This window comes from Rhinolophus ferrumequinum, chromosome 7, assembly GCF_004115265.2.
Source record: "Rhinolophus ferrumequinum isolate MPI-CBG mRhiFer1 chromosome 7, mRhiFer1_v1.p, whole genome shotgun sequence".
Lineage (NCBI taxonomy): Eukaryota > Metazoa > Chordata > Mammalia > Chiroptera > Rhinolophidae > Rhinolophus > Rhinolophus ferrumequinum.
The window spans coordinates 90,580,983-90,601,368 of NC_046290.1; the positions used below are offsets into that span (position 1 = coordinate 90,580,983).

The 20,386-nt window shown below is 43.3% G+C and overlaps 1 protein-coding gene across 6 annotated transcripts in view; it reads right to left on the bottom strand.

The window, feature by feature from the left end:
- The window catches only part of LOC117024855 (NXPE family member 3-like), a 71,411-nt gene that overhangs the window by 22,020 nt on the left and 29,005 nt on the right, over nucleotides 1-20,386 (bottom strand). Inside the window, exons 2-3 of one of the 6 annotated variants that reach the window (XM_033110462.1) lie at nucleotides 11,266-11,380; nucleotides 140-255 (exon numbers count right to left, since the gene is read on the bottom strand). The exons of 2 other annotated variants lie outside the window; for them this stretch is intronic. Coding sequence is in view for 2 of the 4 variants with exons in the window: in XM_033110455.1 (XP_032966346.1) it covers nucleotides 321-431 (111 nt within the window). In the remaining 2 variants the exon portion in view is untranslated. Of the gene's footprint in view, nucleotides 1-139; nucleotides 256-320; nucleotides 493-11,265; nucleotides 11,381-11,841; nucleotides 11,930-20,386 lie in introns of those variants that run through there. 3 more of the 6 variants (XM_033110457.1, XM_033110463.1, XM_033110455.1) reach the window with 3 other exon arrangements.

Here is a 20,386-nt window from a genome sequence, read left to right on the forward strand (position 1 = left end):
CTCGCCTACACCCACCATAGTCCCCTCTGCTCAGACAAGTGTTATTCAGACAAGACAAGTCTCAAAATCCTTGGCAGCACATGGAGGGTGTGTTTGAGGCTGCAGTCTCTGATTTGATCGCTGGAGGAGAAACACTCACAGGACTGGCTCATCTTCGGGCTGGAGAGGCGCAGGAATGAACATCACAGAGTCTGGGCTCCAAATCCAGTACTGTGTGGTTCCCTGGTATGCTTGGGCCACACAGGCCTGTGACATCTTGGGGGGAAGTACGAGGTTGGACAATTAAGTTGCGAACTCATCCTAGAAAAAGTGCTACATACCTTATTGTTGAATATCACTATGGTCACCTTTGAATACTCCCCTTCGGAAGCTATACCGACACCAGTCCACCTTTCAAAGCCATTTTGGAACTCTTTTTCTGAAATAACCATCAGACCTGTCGTCGTATTATGCTTGATGTCCTGTACGTCATCAAAATGTCTTCCTTTCAATATTTATTTCCTTTTCTTTGGGTAAAGAAAGAAGTCATTGGGGCCAGATCAGGTGAATAGGGAGGGTGTTCCAATACAGTGATTTGTTTACAGGCTAAAAACTCCCTCGCAGATAGTGTGTGTGAGCTGCTGCATTGTCGTGATGCAAGAGCCATGAATTGTTGGTGAAAAGTTCAGGTTGTCTAACTTTTTCACACAGTCTTTTCAGCATTTCCAAATCGTAAACCTGGTTCATTGTCTGTCCAGTTGGTACAAATTCATAATGAGTAATCTGTCTGATATCAAAAAAGTTTAGCAACATCGTTGCAACAAATTTGCGAGCTTAATTGTCAGATGTAGTATACCTGGCAAGGTGTCTGATCCATATAGAGCCTGTTCACAGGCCCTCATCCTGGGCTGGGAGAATATCAGGAGGGTCACTGAACTGGGAGATCACAGATGAGAATGGCTCCCTGTCCATCACTAACAAATGGCAAAAAAAGGGCAGGTGAACATGACCCATGTTCCTAGAAGCAGAGACTGTTTTTCCTCCTGCCACTTGCGGCTTTGCCACCACACAAAGGGTCCTGAAGATTTGAACTGACCAGTAAGAGTGGCCAAGAGTTCTGGTTACAGCAAATTTGAACAGATTGGAGAAAGACCAAGAATAATTGTGTAACATGCAAAGAATTAGTAGGTATGGGAGGTCATATGGATATTTGTTTTATTATTCCTGGTATGTATGTCATATACACAATATCATATATATATATATATACACACACATATATATATATATATCGTGTATATCATGTGTATGTATATATATATCATGTATATCATGTGTATGTATATATATACACGGTATATATATATTCTCTCATATGTGCAAAACACTTCAAGTTTCAAAAATCTTCTGCTTAATTTCCCTTTAACAAAAGAGGAATTATAAAAAGAAAAATACAATCTGTGTACATAGAAATAAAAAGAGAAAACTTCAGGAGTGACATTTTTTAGGTGGCAAAGTTGGAAGCTCTAGATCCTGTTTACCTCCAGGAACACACAGATTCAGGAATAATGCACAGACCAATTCCCTTTGTGAGAAATAATAAAACTAACCGAGAAGCTCCTACACTCTAGGCCAGCGTGAAACCAGACTTATCTAAATTGGTAGAGAGACTCTGGACACCCTCTTGCCAGAATCCCTACCCTCAGTACACTGCCATAGGATCAGGAAGAGAAAGCTTAGCTCCCAGCTTCTACCAGGGAAAAGAATGGAAAGAGTTGGTCCACTGGTCTAGTGTCCCAGCTTTTCCGTAAAACTTCTTAGAGAATTGGCTTCAGTCTTGCCAGTTTTCCAATGCTGACCAGACCAGCACAATCTAGCTAGCTGCCTGGGGGGGAACAAGGACTACTAGTTTAGGTAGTAGTTACAGTCAGGGTGAAATTCAGGGAATCAATAACACAGTTAGACTTAGCTAGTTTGCAGTTTATCTAGCCACCTATAATTAACCCTGGTTTGTTTGCAGTTTGATTCTTCCTGATATTCATCTGTTTTCTCTTTGTTTCTCCCCTCACTGATTAACTGAAGAACATGTTCCCTTTCTCAAGGCTCCCGACACCTCATTAATTAACAACATCGTCACCTAGGAAGGAGCAATTTCTTAATCCTCAGGCTCCCGGACACTGGAATCCAATTTACAACTCCCTTGCAGTTTTTATTGCTGATGCATAATCCCACGCCTCGATGGGATTATGGCCCAGTCCCATTCCATAGTCTGGAGATAACATCGTCTTCAAATAGACCAGATCCCAGGAGGGATGTCAGCCCTCAAACCTGCCTGACTGACTCCCCCTTTCCTATATAAGAAAACGCTAACCTGAAGTTAGTGCAGCTGCCCACTCTCATGCTCTGGACTCTGCCCACACGTACCCCACCCCCTGACACTCCACCGGTGTTTCTCTTCTTATTACCCTAGGCAGCCAGCATCTTTGGACACTGCCATGGGCATTCTCTCTCCGCCCTAACTTTATAAAAACTTCCTTTGTAGAGTCTGTGGATGCTTTCAGCTTTTGTGAATGACCAGGGGTTAATTCCAAGCCAGGACTGTTACCACAGCTCCTCATCTTGGCTCCACACAGCTCCCTGTGCTGTGTGAAAAGCCAGTCACAGAAACACAAATATCGCATGAATGATTCCCTGTATATCTGAAATCGTCAAATTTGTAGAACGGAATTGTGGAGTGGTGTTTGCCAGGGTCCAGGGAGAGGGGGAGGGGGAGGTGCTAATTAATGGGCAGAAAGGTTCAGTTAAGCAAGAGGAGTAAGTGTTACAGGTCTGCTGTACAGCACTGTACCTGTAATGTCGTCTTGTATATTTTGAGACATTGGTAAGCAGGTAGATCTCATGTTAAGTGTTCTTATCACGATAAAATAAAATAAAATAAACAATTGGTTTTACTCAAAAGACAGTATTAGAGTGAAAGGCAGGCACGACAGAGACCTGGAGAAGATAGTTGCAACATGTACAACAAATTCAGGAGCTTATGTCCCAAATCTATAACGAATTCCTACAAATTAGTAAGGAAAGACAGACAACTCAATTACAAATGGATAGAAAATACTTGAATAGCATTTCACAGTAGAGGACCAATGACCAATAAACACGTGAATAGGTGCTCAGCTAAACTGGCAAGAAAAGCAATGCAAATTAAAACCACAGTGAAATACCTTTACATAGTCAAAGAAAGGCTGCAACTAAAAGACGGACAATACCAATGTTACTGAGGATCTGAAGCAACTGAATCTCTCAGGTCATGCTGGTGAGAGCATAAATTGCGGAAACCACTTGGAAAACTATTTGACAGTATGTACTGAAATTTAAGGGATGCACACCTTAGGACCAAGCAGGTTAGTTCGTATATCCAACAGAAAGGCATGCATATGTGCACCAAGCTATGTTTAAAATTGCCCCCCCAAAAAAAGTCCATCTACACTTAAATGGATAAATGAATTGTCATATATTCATATACTAGAGTACTAGAATGAGATGAAAATTAACAATAATAGCCTTACACTACAACAAAAAGCTTCCTCAATTGCTCTCCCTTCAATCTCTGCCACATAACCATTATGATGTTTATGATTTTCATATAAGTTCTATATCAACCTAAAATGTATCCATCAAATACATATGTACATACACATACACACACAAAAATATGTGTATGTAGATGAATCTCACAAAAATATTGAATGAATGAAAGTAGACATACATAAAAGAATTCATAGTATATGATTACATTTGTATAAAATGCAAAATCATGCAAAAATACACTATAATGTCTGTAGTTGAAAAGAAGAGGATCTAGTCATGGAGGGTCATCAAAATGGCAGCATGAGGTGAGCCTCTGTAAAGCTCCCCTGGAATTTACAACTAATCGAACAACAATAACTCCACAAAGGACTCCCTGCACAGCAGACACTCAAGACGAAGAGGCCCACTACTGAATTCACCGAAAGGTGGGCAAATCGTGTCAGCGGGGGAGGAGGGAAGGGAGAAGTGCGGAGCCGCACGGACGGGCGCAGGATGCAGACCTGGCTCAGGGCTCCGAGCTCGCTGCATCCCGGAACTACTGCAGCTGCGCGAGAGGGAAGAACTCGGGCTGCTAGGGCTCCGCTTATGGCCCACGGGGATGAGGGGGCAGCATGTAACACGGCTGAACCCAACGCTCACGGCAGAGACCTCGGAGCAAAGACTGAGGGAAGAAGGCTGAAAACGGTGCTTTAAGCCCTCACTGCTGAGCAGAGAATGGAAGCCTTAGGCACTGAGACTAGCCGCCCCCTCCCTACCCTCCAGGGCTCGCCCCGCTCCCACCTGCCTGGTGCTAGAAGCGGAACACTAGCAGTGTCAGATCAAAAGAACAGAATATTTGCTGTTCTGAGAATTGTGGACCGCAGACACAGATTCGTAGCCCAGCTAGTTCAGACAAAGGGGAGGGAGCTGTGGAAGCAGGACCGGCTGTGGTGGTGGTCGCCGCCATTGCACTGGGCCACCTCTCACAACTCACCTCGCCCTTGGCCCCACCTATCTGGGCGGATCCCTGCAGGAGTAAACAGAACTGCTGAAACATACGTGCTCTGAATCTGGTGCAGGAAGATCTTTTGAACTTCAAAAGCTCTCCACATGCCCACACGGACACTGCGCCCTGTGACTCAGGCGAACTATTAACAGAAGAGAAGCCCGTCTCACAGGGAATCCCCCCATTGTGTGAGAAGCTGGAATAGTGCAGAGAAAACATAGCACTATCGTGTGAGAGAGAAAAAAAAGGTTGCAATCAGAGTGAAAATAAAACATTCTACCAACAAGTACTGGAAAACAAAAGAAAGACCTCTTCCTATCAACCTGTTGCAGAAGCCACTCCTTTAGATGTCTAGGAAGAGAAATAATAAATCAGTAATTGCCATGAATAACCAAGGCAACAAGACAGCTCAGAAACAAAGTGAAAAGTCTCCAGAAAAGGAACTTAAAGATATGGAAATATGTGACTTAAATGACAGAGAATTCAAGATTGCAGTTCTGAAAAAACTCAACGAGATGCAAGAAAACACAGAAAGGCAGTTTAATGAACTCAGAAACAGAATGAAAGAACAACATGAGCATTTTACGAAAGAGATTGAAATTTAAAAAAAGAACCAAATAGAATTTCTGGAGATTAAGAACTCAATAGAAGAAATCAAGAATGAAATAACCAGCTTAGGTAGTAGAGTTGACCAGATGGAGGAAAGAATCAGTGACATCGAAGATAGAAACCTGGAAATGACACGGATGGAAGAAGAAAGAGGCCTGAGACTTAAAAGAAATGAAAAAACTCTACAAGAACTTTCTGACTCCATCAGAAAGAGCATTATAAGAATAATGGGCATACCAGAAGAAGAAAGAGAGAAGGAAACAGAGAATATATTCAAACAAATTGTCGATGAGAACTTCCCAAACTTGTGGACAGAACTGGATCCTCGAATCCAAGAAGCAAATAGAACACCTCATTACCTCAATCCCAACAGACCTTCTCCAACGCACATTGTATTGAAGCTGTCTAAAATCAAGGACAAAGAAAGAATCCTTAAGGCAGCCAGGGGAAAGAAAACGGTAACCTACAAAGGAAAACCCATTAGATTGTCATCAGATATTTCAGCAGAAACTCTATAAGCCAGGAGGGAGTGGAACCAAATATTCAAACTTTTGAAAGAGAGAAATTATGAGCCAAGAATAATATTTCCAGCAAAGATATCCTTTAGATATGAAGGAGGAATAAAGACCTTTCCAGACATACAAAAGCTGAGGGAATTTTCTAATACACGAACTGCACTACAAGAAATGCTAAAGGAGGCTATTCGACCACCATCAACAGGGACAATCTGTGGCAACCAAAACATAAAAAGGGGGAGAGTAAAGGCCTGAACCGGAATATGGGAATGGAGAAAGTAAGCGTAATGAAGAATATGGAATACTCTAAATATCAGACTTTCTTTTACATAAACTTAAGGGTAACCACTCAAAAAAATCCAGAACTGAAATATATACTGTAATAAAAGAAGAAACAGAGGAAAACATCATAGAATACCACCACACAAAAATAATAGACAACAACAAAAAGGCAAAGAAACAATGGAGACACAGCCTTACCAGAAAACTAAAGATAGGATGACAGGAAATCCTCACATATCAATAATCACCCTAAATGTAAATGGACTGAACTCACCAATAAAAAGGCACAGAGTAGCAGATTGGATCAAAAAACTAAACCCAACCATATGCTGTCTCCAAGAGACACATCTCAGTTACAAAGACAAGCATACACTCAAAGTGAAAGGGTGGAAATTGACATTCCAAGCAAATGGTACCCAGAGAAAATCAGGTGTAGCCATAATGATATCAGATGAAACAGACTTCAGGGTGAAAAAGGTAACAAGAGACAAAGATGGACATTTCATAATGGAAAAGGGAACTATACAACAAGAAGACATAACCGTCATCAATATTTATGCCCCCAATCAGGGAACACCAAAACATACCAAGCAACTACTAACAGAACTAAAGGGAAAAATTGACCAAAACACAATTATACTAGGGGACTTAAATACATCATTGACAGCTATGGATAGATCATCCAAACAGAAAATAAATAATGAAATAGCAGCCCCAAATGACACATTAAATGAAATGGACATAAATAACATGTATAGAGCACTTCATCCTAAAACATCAGACTATACATTTTTTTCTAGTGTACATGGAACATTCTCAAGGATAGACCATATATTGTGACATAAAATCAGCCTCGGCAAATTTAAGAAGATTGAGATCATACCAAGCATATTCTCTGATCACAAGGCTTTGAAATTGGATATCAACTGCAAAAAGAAAGCAAGAAAAAACACAAATACATGGAGATTAAACAACATACTTTTAAAGAATAATCGGGTCAAAGAAGAAATTAGAGGAGAGGTCAAAAGATACATAGAAACAAATGACAATGAAAATACATCCTACCAAAATTTTTGGGATGCAGCGAAAGCAGTTTTAAGAGGGAAATTTATATCATTACAGGCATATCTCAAGAAACAAGAAAAGTCCCAAATAAATAACCTCATGTTACACCTTAAAGAACTAGAAAAAGAAGAACAACTGAAACCCAAGGTCAGCAGAAGAAAGGAAATAACAAAAATCAGAGCAGAACTAAATGAAATAGAGAACAAAAAGACAATAGAAAAAATTAATGTGACAAAGAGTTGGTTCTTTGAAAAGATTAACAAAATTGACAAACCCTTGGCTACACTCACTAAGATAAAAAGAGAGAAGACACTAATTAACAAAATCAGAAATGAAAAAGGGGAAGTTATCACAGACGCCACAGAAATACAAAGGATCATCCAGGAATACTATGAAGGACTATATGCCACCAAATTCAATAACCTAGAAGAAATGGACAAGTTCTTAGAAACATATAGCCTTCCTAGGCTGAACCATGAAGAACTGGAAAATCTAAACAGACCGATCACCAGTAACAAAATTGAATCAGTCATCCAAAACTTTCCCAAAAGCAAAAGTCCGGGCCCAGATGGCTTCACTAGTGAATTCTACCAAACCTTCAAAGAGGATTTAATACCAATCCTGTTCAAACTCTTCCAAAAAATTGAAAAAGAGACAGTACTCCCTAACTCATTTTACGAGGCCAACATTACCCTGATACCAAAACCTGGTAAGGACAACACACAAAAAAAAAAACTACAGACCAATATCTCTGATGAATACAGATGCAAAAATCCTAAACAAAATTCCAGCAAATCGAATACAACAATGCATTAAAAAGATTATTCATCATGACCAAGTGGGGTTCATCCCCGGGGCACAAGGATGGTTCAACATCCGCAAATCCATCAATGTGATACATCACATAAACAAAATAAAGAAGAAAAATCATATGATTATATCAATTGATGCAGAAAAAGCATTTGACAAGATACAACATCCATTTATGATTAAAATACTTAATAAAATAGGTATAGAAGGAAAATACCTTAATATAATAAAGGCCATATATGACAAGCCCTCAGCTAATCTCATAATTAATGGTGAAAAACTGAAGCCCTTTGCTCTACGTTCAGGAACATGACAGGGCTGTCCCCTATCACCTCTGCTTTTCAACATAGTGTTGGAAGTCCTTGCCAGAGCAATCAGGCAAGAGAAATAAATAAAAGGCATCCAAATTGGTAATGAAGAAGTTAAATTATCACTCTTTGCAGATGACATGATGCTATACATAGAAAACCCTAAAGACTCCACCAAAAAGCTATTAGAAACAATCAACGAATACAGTAAAGTTGCTGGCTACAAAATAAACGTACAAAAGTCCATTGCATTCCTATACACTAACAATGAAATGTCAGAAAAAGAAATACAAAATACAATTCCTTTTGCAATTGCAGCAAAAAGAATAAAATACCTAGGAATAAACTTAACCAAGGATGTGAAGGACCTATATGCTGAAAACTAGAGGACATTTTTGAAAGAAATTGAAGAAGACACAAAGAAATGGAAAGACATTCCGTGCTCATGGATTGGAAGAATCAACATAGTTAAAATGGCCATATTACCCAAAGCAATATACAGATTTAATGCAATCCTCATCAAAATCCCAATGGCAGTTTTTAAAGAAATAGAACAAAAAATCATCAGATTTGTTTGGAACCACAAAAGACCCTGAATAACCAAAGCAATCTTAAGAAAAAAGAACAATACTGGAGGTATCACACTCCCTGACTTTAGCTTGTACTACAGGGCTACAATAATCAAAACAGCATGGTATTGGTAGAAAAACAGACACATAGACCAATGGAACAGAATTGAGAACCCAGAAATAAAACCACATAAATATGGACAGATAATTTTTGACAAAGAAGCTAAAAACATGCAGTGGAGAAAAGACAGCCTCTTCAATAAATGGTGCTGGGAGAATTGGATATCCACGTGCAAAAGAATGAAACTGGACAGATAGCAATCTGTCACCATGTACCAAAATTCATTCAAAATGGATCAAAGACTTAATCATAAGACTTGACACAATAAATTGCATAGAAGAAAACACAGACACTAAACTTATGGACCTTGGGTTCAAAGAGCATTTTATGAATTTGACTCCAAAGGGACCGGAAGTAAAAGCTGAAATAAATGAATGGGACTATATGAAACTTAAAAGCTTCTGCACAGCAAAAGAAACCATCGACAAACTAAAGAGGCAACCAACTGAATGGGAGAAGATTTTTGCAAACAGTGCCTCCGATAAGGGGCTAATATCCAAAATATACAAGGAACTCATGCAACTCAACAACAAAAAAACAAACAACCCAATTGAAAACTGGGCAGAGGACCTGAAGAGACATTTCTCCAAAGAGGACATACAAATGGCAAATAGACATATGAAAAAATGCTCAACATCACTAGTCATCAGAGAAATGCAAATAAAAACCGCAATGAGCTATCACCTCACCCCAGTCAGAATGGCTATCATCAACAAGACAAATAGTAACAAGTGTTGGAGAGGCTGTGGAGAAAAAGAAACCCTCATACACTGTTGGTGGGAATGCAGACTGGTGCAGCCGCTATGGAAGGAAGTGTGGCGGCTCCTCAAAAAATTACGAATAGAATTACCACATGACCCAGCAATCTCTCTCCTGGGTATCTACCCAGAAAATCTGAAAACATGTATACATAAAGACACATGTGCTCCAATGTTCATTGCAGCTTTGTTTACGGTGGCCAAGACATGGAAACAACCAAAATGTCCTTCGATAGATGAATGGATAAAGAAGTCGTGGTATATATACACAATGGAATACTATTCGGCAATAGGAAAAGATGATATAGGAACATTTGTGACAACATGGATGGATCTTGAGAGTATAATGCTAAGCAAAATAAGTCAGACAGAAAAAGCAGAGAACCATATGATTTCACTGATATGTGGTATATAAACCAAAAACAACAAAAGAACAAGACAAACAAATGAGAAACAAAAACTCATAGACACAGACAATAGTTTAGTGGTTACCAGAGGGTAAGGGGGATGGGGGGTGGGAGATGAGGGTAAAGGGGATCAAATGTATGGTGATGGAAGGAGAACTGACTCTGGGTGGTGAACACACAATGGGATTTATAGATGATGTAATACAGAATTGTACACCTGAAATCTATGTAATTTCACTAACAATTGTCACCCCAATAAATTAAAAAAAAAAAAAAACAAGAAAAGAAGAGTGTAGTAGTGACGGAGAGGGAGGCAAAAGAGGAAGTTTCTGGGTGTACTGATAATTTTCATTTTTTGACTTGAGTGATGATTATACAGGTATGTTATCTTTTATTTAGTTGAGCACTATGATTTATATATTTTTTATGTATGTTATAATTGAACTTTTTTTAAAAGGTGGGACGCTTTGACTGCTGCACCAAGATGTCTCTCTCTCTCACAATGAAAGGTTTCTCTGGTAATGAAACCAACACTTTCTTTGGACCGGTTTATTAAGGATTAGGGTTTCCCTGCCAAATTCCTTCATGCTTTTAGAATAAAGACCAATATATGAACCCATCTTGCGAGATCAACCACTTTTTAATAGAGACCAGAAATCCATATTTTCATGGGAAATCTCCTACTGTTTAATTATCAATAACCCATTTAACTGTTTTAAACCTGAATTTAAACAGGCCAAACAACGTGCATCTATAGCTACATTAAGCACCACAGCTCCAGTTTTGACCTGTGTACAAAAAGGGAAAAGCCTTCTCCTGGAGGTATTCTTAGCTTCTCACCATAGCTGAGTTCCCAAAAGACACAATAAAGGTCACTCCAGCCAATTGCCCACTCTTTTCAGAGAAAGGTTTTTTTCTGCACCACAGACGTCTATCTCTTTCTCTTATACTTGCGCAGAAAAGGTGAGAGAGCTGAGGACAATGTGAATGGCTTCTTTTTTTCTCCACTGGAATTTCCCTGAACAATCCCTTCCAGGTCTGTGTTTCTCATCCCCTAATAGACCCCACACCCAACCACTCACCCACCTCCTAGGGATGCCATCCCACCCTGCAATTGCTGAATTGGAGTCACACAGGGGCAGAGAGAAGATTGAAGCTCCCTCAGTCCCTTCTCCCAGATTAAGGCAGTGATCAATCCAAATTTGTGGCTACATAGGAGACAACAAATAAGCCAGGGATCAGAGGAGTGGAGGCAAGGGTAGTACTCACCCAGACCAGAAAGACCAACCCCACAGTCAGAATCTTGCACCCCTTGCTTTGCCCCATGAATGGACCCATGGCAACCTAGACTCTTCTCCGAAATATCCAGTACGAACTAGGAACCCTGTTGGAGCATAGAAGAGTAAACGTTTATGATAGCCCCTCCCAGTTATAAAGAGTTTGTTATCTCTGGTAATTTTCCAAGAGGGGTACATGTTCTGCCTGATACTGCAAACTATTCCGGGCGCTGTGTCTCTCAAAATCCACATTCAAAAACCTAGGTTTCCCCTACAATTTAGAGTCTCACTTTCTGGACTTTGAAACCATTGCAGCTTCCTGTAAGATGGTAGATTCCATTTGGGGATGCCAAGGTCACCCCTGGGACTTTGCACTAATGACCTCTTTCACAATTATTTTAGACAATAATTCACTATACCCAAAAGTAATCAATGAGAGCACTTACATTTCGTCATTCATTTGTAAATTTTCACAGAATGTATTTGGTGTTCATTGTAGTTTTCTTTTATTGGCATATTGTGACCCCAAAAGGGAGGGTTTGGGCATGAGGGAGCAGAGGGCATCTACCTGCCAGTCAGCCTGGCTTATTCCAGAGGATAATAGAGAGGTGACTGAGGTCTGCAAGGGTCAGGGCGGGATTCAGCATGTGTCAGTGCCCATTGCCCTGAAATACATAAGATGAAATAATGTAAGGTGGAGTAGAGAGCTGCAATATCAAATCTAAAGAAAAAGAATACAAACATGCTAAAACAATGACCAATATTGTTATTGTTGATTGAACTTCGATGTGGTTCTGAGACTCTGAATCACCTGGAGTGAAAAACGGGACAGTGAAAAGTGTATCGGTATTTCCCAACCTCCAGTCATGCACTAGGAATTTCACATGATTTTGTCATATACATATCCTGTCTACACTGTTTTTTATTTAATGTTTTTCCTTAAACTTACTCATTTTAAAAATTGAAAGACAACAAGAATAGAAAAGCAATAATATCTACAAAACTAAAGGTGTAGGGTATATATTATATTCATGAAAATTTCAGCTTACGGAGAAGTATAAGAAAATAACAACAAAATGCCCACCACCCGGCTCTATCAAATTGTAGTTTCCTACACCTCAGATTTGTGTAAAGAATGAAATGTGTCCACAATTGCTCTCCCTTCAATCTCTCCCAGATGACCATTGTGATATTTATGATTTCCATATAAGTTCTATATCATCCCTAAAATGTATCCATCAAATATGTATATATAATATATGTATATACACATAAATATGTGTGTATGTACATACATATGATTGTCTTTGCCTGACAAACAACAACATATCTGTTTCTGCAATGTTTTTCAATATGTTTTTGAGATTTATTCCTGTTGATGAATGTAGCTCTGGTTTCTTACTCAGCCCCTTCCTTGTTTCCCGTCTCTCCCTCTTTCTGCAGTGGCCACATTGTCATTTCTTTGAGCGAACAGAGTCACCAAATTTGGCTGCCTTACTACCTCTTGTGGGTGGCTTCATGGAATGGGAGGTGTAGATGAAGGGGAGGGAGAGTTATCTGGAAAAGAGATACATGGAAATTATGTTTGTAGACCTGAATATTGTTTTATTTGCTTTTGTTTTGTCTAATTTTGAGGCAATATGGCCCCAGTTTACGAACATGTTCTTAATTTGGAGGTTTCTAATAGCAGCCCTAAGCTGAGGTTTCGGGGACTGAATAGAGGATGAGTTGACAGTGTCGAACACAAGTAATAGAGAGCCAGTCCTCCAAAATGCAAGAAAATGTTATTTAATAAGTCCACAGTGGTGCCAATGAACCAACGGGACTCCCTTCATTTAACCCCCATGGGGTCATGTGCGCTAGCAGCTCTGGGAATAAGACATCGTCATCTTACCACCAGGTTCCTTTAAATACAGATGCCTGCCCCAACCCGTACACGCTCACCTTCTAATGGAGCCAGGAAAAGAGCCCCTCCTTACCCTAGCTCCCACTCTGCCAGTGACTTAGCTGTCACTGACTGGCTGGCCCTGGCCTGGTCCTCTGGCTCACCATGCTACTCCTCTGAGGTCACGTTTGCCCACCTCACCTGCCTCACTCCCAGATCCACTTTTTTGACCAGGAATGAATGTCAAGCTAATAATTTTTCCGAGCCTTTCAGATCAACAAATAAACAATTAAAACAAATTGGTGTAGCAGTACTTATATCAGAAAAACAGACTTTAAAACAAAGCCTATACAAAGAGACAAAGAAGCACCCAGTAATCCCACTTCTGGGTATTTATCCAAAGAAACCCAAAACACTACTTGGACAGGACATGTGCATCCATATGTTCATTGTAGCATTATTTATAAAGGAAACAAACTCATAGATACAGAAAACATTTTGATGATTGCCAGATGGGAAGGGGGTTGGGGGTTGGGTGAGAAAGGGGAAGGAATTAAGAAGTACAAACTAAATAGTCCTGGTGATGTAAGTATAGCATAAGGAATATAGTCAATAATGTTTTAACAAGTAAGTATGATATCAAATGGGTAATTTTTAGATTTAGGGAGTGATCACTCAGTAAGTAATATAAATGTCTAATCACTATGTTGTGCACCTGAAACCAATATAAGATTGTATACGAGCTGTAATTAAAAAATTATTTAAAAAACAAACAACAACAACAAGAAAGAAATGCGACCTTTTAGCCTACAAAATTCCTACATATATTTGGGCCTGTTTTCATACTACCTATATTTGGATTTTTCTCTTTTTTCCCATTGCTTTCTCTATGTATTAATATGCCAGTATTGCGTCATTTATATTATGGTAACTGAATAATTATAAGTGGTAAGGCTCATATGGTGTTTACTCTGTGCCAAGATCTATTCTAAATGCATTACATTTAATCGCCATGACAACCCCGGGTCATTACTATTATTATCCCCATTTTACTGACGAGTAAGTTGAGGCACAGAGTAATAGTACCATAGTGCCAGAGTTGACCCATCCAGGATTGACTTCAGGAACTCAGATTTTATGCTCTTCACCTCTGTGCTTTAATATGTAATACGGCAAACCTCCTTTCATTGAAAATTCTCTTTAAAATCAATTTTGGAGGGTGTTGGGACACAAATAATTAATGCCTCTAGCCCTGTCCTCTCTGCACTGTAAATGGATACATCCAAATTTCTGGTGGACATCTCTACTCAGATACAGCAAAGGTATCTTAAATATAACCTATCCCAAATTAGAGGAGGTCTCTGACTTCCTGTTTCCTGATGCACTTAGTGGTTTCATCGCACCCTCCTTCACCCAAGTTGTAAACGTGGGACTTCCTCCTGCTCCCTCACCCCTACATCAATCTAATCCCCAAGTCTTACTGTCCCCTCTTAACCTTTTCCAGAATCTGGCTCTCTCCTTGCACCCACAATGCCATTGCATTAGACTGGCTCAAGCCTGGCCCACCTGCATCCCCTCCACCACAGACTGATGTATCTGCAAGGCAAAGTGAGGATGTCCCTTGGCTGCTTCACGTTGCTTCTGGGATCCAAGGCTCTTGGATGTGATTTACAGTGTCCTCTATTCCTGCCTCCTCCAAAGCACTGAGGTGCTTAAAGCTCCCAAAATGGTTTCCTCTGCTTGGAAGAACAGTGAACTCTACACCAGGCTCACCACTTCCCTGACTAATTCCTTTTATTCTTTGAGACTTTCTGCCGGTGTCACTTCCTCTGGGAAGTCCTCCTTGATTGCTCCTCCTTCATCCCCAATGAGGCAACTTCCCCCTCTCCTGCCTTTACCCACTGAGTTCCTTCAAATCAGGGCTTCTGCTTTACTTATTAGTATCTCCAATCACAAGCCAGGCCCTAGAAAATGGGCATTCAAACAATGTTTGCTGAGCTGAGCTAACTTCCATCTGCTCTCTCCTTACTTTTTCAGGGTAGACCCTCTCTCCCCATGAACCAAAAGGTGAGCACTGATGAGAAATGATTAAGTCAAGAGACAGAACTTGAAATGATCAGATTAGTGGAGAGGTGTTGCTCTGGAGCGGTGGTTCTCAAACTTGCTCACATAGAGACACCACTGAGCAGACTATTCACACTGCAGAGTCCCATGTCCAGACCTCACCCCGCAGGGATTTGCATTTTTAAGGGGCACCAGTGGGCATTCTGAGAAGGTGGGTTCTCAGAAACACCCAGTTGGGAAGCTTGGGAGACAGCGGGGTCTTTGAGCACTTACCTTTGCTTCTCTTCCACATGACGTAGACCGTCACTCCCGAAATTGCAATTTTGAGCACAGCGATGAACGGTTCCACGACGACCACAGCTTCCATTTTCAAGGGCCAAGATCCTGAGCTCCTTTTGTCCTCAGAGACACTGAGGTTGGTGGGGGCGGCGGTGCTGGAAGGGGCTTTGGTGGTTTTCTTGGTGGCTGAGAAGACATGAGAAATAAACAAATTCTCCCCTGGAGGACTGGAGGCAACTGGGTGAAACTGTCACACCTTGTTCCCTAGTTTGGGGAATATTGGGGGTGGGGAGCAACCCTTGAAGCTCTCACACAGGGACGGGAGTAACAATGTGAAATGCTGAAGGCTCAGAATCCACATCACTCAGTTTAAATCCTCTACCACTGATCCGTGGTCTGACCTCAGAACCTCATTTCATCACTTACAAACAGTAAGTGATGAACTCTAACTTACATTCAATTATAACGCAGGGTTAAAGAATTTTATTGTGGTAAAACACACGTGACAAAATTTAGCACTTTAACCATATTTAAGTGTACAGTTCAGTGGCATTAAGTACATTCACATTGTTGTACAACTCTCACCACTGTCCATCTGCAGAACTTTTTCATCTTCCCAAACTGAAACTCTGTCCCCACTAAACAACAACCCCCCATATTCCCCACCCCAGCCCTTCATAATGTCTACTCTACTTTCTGTCTCTATGAATCTGCCTACTCTAGGGACCTCATCTAAGTACAATCAAACTGTAGTTTTCCCTTTTACAGGATTGCTTTTTAATGAATGAGAAAACATGTGTAAAACTCCTAGTGTATACTGGAATGTGATTTTAAGGTTAAATTAACATTTAAGTCCTAGAAACAGCATGGTGGTCAAGATGGGCCAATGGTTTACCCAGGGAGGGCAGGGTGGGGCTCAAAGAGTGTTCTTCCCAGCCGGGAGCAGTAATTCATCACTGACTTATTAATAGTTTAGAATTACCAGTGCAAGTGATTATGAAAAGCATCCAACTTAGTTAATTATTAGTTTTGTAAATAATATTCAACCGACAACACGCCCACTCATTGCCTCTGCCTGGGAGACAGCACCGCCCCCACTGCCCTGGAGACAGATGAATCCTGGTTCAAGTTCTGATGCCCACTGAGTAATTAGGAAGGTCTATTAATGCAACACCCCCCATTCTTAGGTTAAAAATGGGTCAAAACAACAAGATGATCAAGTCAGAAGGTGAGGCTGATCCGCTCATGGTTAAGAGAGGAGACTCTGGGGTTCAACTAGGTTCAAATCTCACCTGCATCACAAGAGCGACTTTGGGCAGGTGTTTAGGCTCTGCAGGCCTCAGTTTCCCCATCTGGAACAGGTAGATGATAGCAATACCTGCTGCTATTGTGGGGTTGTGCAGGGTAACTAGCGCGATGCAGACCAAGGTGTCAGCCTGGTCGTGATGCACAGTAAGCGGGAGCTGCTGTTATTGCTGCTACAGAGGGGCCTCTAACGACCAGGACAGGGGAGCAGGATCAGAGTGGAGAAGGGGACAACACAGGGCCTCTTGTGGGAGAGGTGGGGACCGGGGGGTCAGCGAGAGGCTAGGAGGGTAAGGAGGATGGAGACAGGAGGAGGGAGATGGTGAAGGGGAAGAAAGAGATGGGATCAGGGTGGGGAGCATTGGAGGCCGTGTTCTGGGGAGCAGAGTGGGAGAAGGAAGCAGGGGGATTGGGAAAACAGGTGATGGGGATTATCAGGGAATCGGGGGCTCCTCAGAGCGTTTTGGGACCTACTGTGTGTGCCAGACTGAGCTCATGTCTGTGGGGAGGCACAGGTATGGGAATAACTGGGCAGGAGTAGCGACTGGGGAGAGGAGTTTGAGAGAAGGGTCAGCAAGAATGGCGCCTGGACCAGGCCTGGTGGATGAGGGCACCAGTGGCCTTCGAAAGCCTCACCAGGGAAGGGGGACTCACCGGGGGTGATGACGAGGTTGGTTCCAGGGATGGACTACCACCCCACCTTGGTATGATTCCGGGCGGTCAAGTGGACTTGGCAGAAGTACACACTCTTGTCCTGCCTCCGCAGGTTAGAGATCTGGAGGAAGCCGCTCCTCCCGTCCTCTGTCCAGGTCAGAGAGAGCCGGTTCTCAAAATCCTTATGGATGAAACACAGGGTCATGTTGTAGATGGTCTCCCCATGGTACTGTTTCCATCTCCAGGATATAGTCACGCTGAGAACACTGGGTAACTCCCAGGGGTGACAGAAGGAGAAGGGGATGTGAATGGAGCCACCTTCAGGGGATGAGAGTTGCTTTGGTTATTTGACTTCATAGAGAAACTTTAATTGCACTTTATTGAGCGACCTGAAGGAGGGAGAGAGAGGGAGAAACCTCAAAGTGGTGGTGGTGGTGGGTGGGGGACAAAGAGGTAGCCCTGACCAGCTGGCACACTCACTCAAGGACAGAAGTGTGATAGACAGTAGGACTGGTCCTCTATCTGGGTGTCCTTTTCTCCACATTAGGGGTTGGGAGGGGAGAGGGGGTCCCAGCACTGTGGGACCAGCCCTTTGCTTGTGGGGGATGGGAGGCCTGGCCGGCCACCCCAGCAGACCCCTTCTCCACATACCCAGCATAAGTCCCTCCCACAGGCTCCCCCATGGCCCTGGGCAGAGCCAGGCCGGTCCTGGCCACTCACCCGCCTGTAGAGACGCCAGCAGCAGCAGCAGCAGCAGGAGCAGCAGCAGGGGCAGACCCATCGCCTTGCTCTCCTCCAGGGAAATGAGAAGACAAGCACAGACCTCAAGGCTAGAGGGAGGCCCCGCGGAGGGGCCACCTCAGGAAGTCTGCGCAGCAGGAGAGAGATGATCAGCCTCCTTCAGAGGACAGAGGAAGGGTGGGAGCCTTCCCCAATTTGGTGCCCCAGGGTGACTGGCACTTCCTGTATCACTCTGGCTTCTTGTTTTCCTCTATTGCAAAAGGGCCTCCCTTGTGGTCAGTGCAAAGGGAGCCATGATGCTGGTCTCCAGCCTCCATCTTCACACTGAAGGGCGTGATCCTGACCTTGGCTTGTTGGGGCCTCTCCTCTCCCACCTCGGCTCCCTGCCTCTGCCAGCGCCCTCCTCATCTTAGTAGTCAGTCTCCATCTCTCTCTGCCTCTCACTCTCTCTCACTTTCTCCTCTTTTCTGAGTGTCTCTCAGCCTCTGTTTCTCTCTCTCATCCCAGGCGGAGGGGCAGCAGGAGGACCAGCTCAGGCTCTTTCAGGAAAGGAAAGGTGCCCTGAGTGTCTGCCCAGCTACAGCCCCTCAGAGGGAAGGAGGAGGGAGCCTCTGTGGTCAGATATCCTTGGGCGCCATCCCCAGCACCAGGGGCACCCAGCTTGCTCTTGGCCCCTCTCCCTCCCCTGCAGTCCCCAGGGTGAACCAGGCCCACCAGGCCAGGTCTGTTCCCAGGGGCAGTGTCACACCCTCCCTGAGGTTAAGGAGTGCGGGTGGGCTCACACTCCCACCTCACTGGAGAGTGGGCCTCCTGGAGGCCATACATCCACCCACGGGATCTGCAGGGACTTCTGTCCTCTCCACTCTACAGATGTGAGACCAAAGCTCGGGAGGTTCTGCCCCAAGTCCATGACTCAAGTGACAGGTGTGGGACTCGAACTCCAGTCTGGCTGACTCCACAGAGCCTTCTGCTACTTCTGGATGTTTCTGTCTGGTTGCTCCACTTAATCTCTGGGCCTCAGGTTCTGAGTGCAGACCTCTGCGGGTGAGTCCCAGAGGCTGTGTTTCTGTAGTGCTCCTAAGGTGATTCCATGAACAGCTGTTAGAGCCCTGGCTAATGCAGAGCCTTCCTTGGACACAGGATGAAGACTCAGAGCAGTAATGATTCACCCCAGTGACAGTCCCTGGGACTGTCTCCAATGAGGGCACTGCCAGCCTGTGAGTGGTGATAGATGGGCTGAGAGATTGGGGGCTGTGACCATTGGTGACCTACAGGGCTGGCTCCATAGGAGGCCCTGCCCACCCCTCTCTAGGATGAGGTGGGCATCAGCCTACTGCATAGAACGTGGGGTGGGACACGTGGTTTCATCAAAGGAAGTGGCCTTGATCTTCTAGAGGTAGAAGCAGCAGACCAACTTTCTTCTTCCTTTTCTCAGTTTCTTCCCAATCCTAATAGCTTTCTTCTAAGCATTTCCCACAGTCAGCCAGGCAGCCCCTGCCCTCTCTCTGTGTCTGCTTTTCTTACCCCCCCTCCCAGGCCCAAGAAGAGAGGTTCCAAATTTTCATGGAATCCTCTTATCTGAGTCAGGCCCTAAATATCCATTGCCTCATTTTCAGCTTTACAACGTTCTGTAGTTGGTATATCGTTATCTCCATTTTACCCTTGAGGAAACTGAGTCACAGAGCCTCGATGTCATGCAGACCTCTGGGCTGTGAAAGATGCTTGAGTCAATTGGTAAGAGCCGGAAATGTGGACAGAAGAGAGGAGAAGGAACCCACTGGCTTCGCAGCAGGACCCCGAAGAGTGGCCTACCCTGTCTGAGGGGTGACTCCTGGGTTCTACGCCTGCCGTGCCCCACTAGCTGTGGGACCTGGCTGGATAGTCTCTTCTTTTCCAAGCTGCCAGAGGAGGCTCTGGACCCCACCAGGGGTCATCACTGCCCATTCCATTGGGCAGCGCAGACCATTGAAACAGGCTCTGGGTTATCTTCACAGAGTACCTGTTCTCCAGGTGCCGCAGGCCCAACTGTTCCCATGTATGGTCTCCCTAGATGCAAGCTGTGTATTTCATTGATCCCCATGAGTGTGGAATTGTGAGATGTGATTTGTGCCTTTTGACCTCCTTTGCCCACTTCACCCAAGCCCATACCCCACCCTTGGCAACCACCAGTCCATTCTCTGTCAGC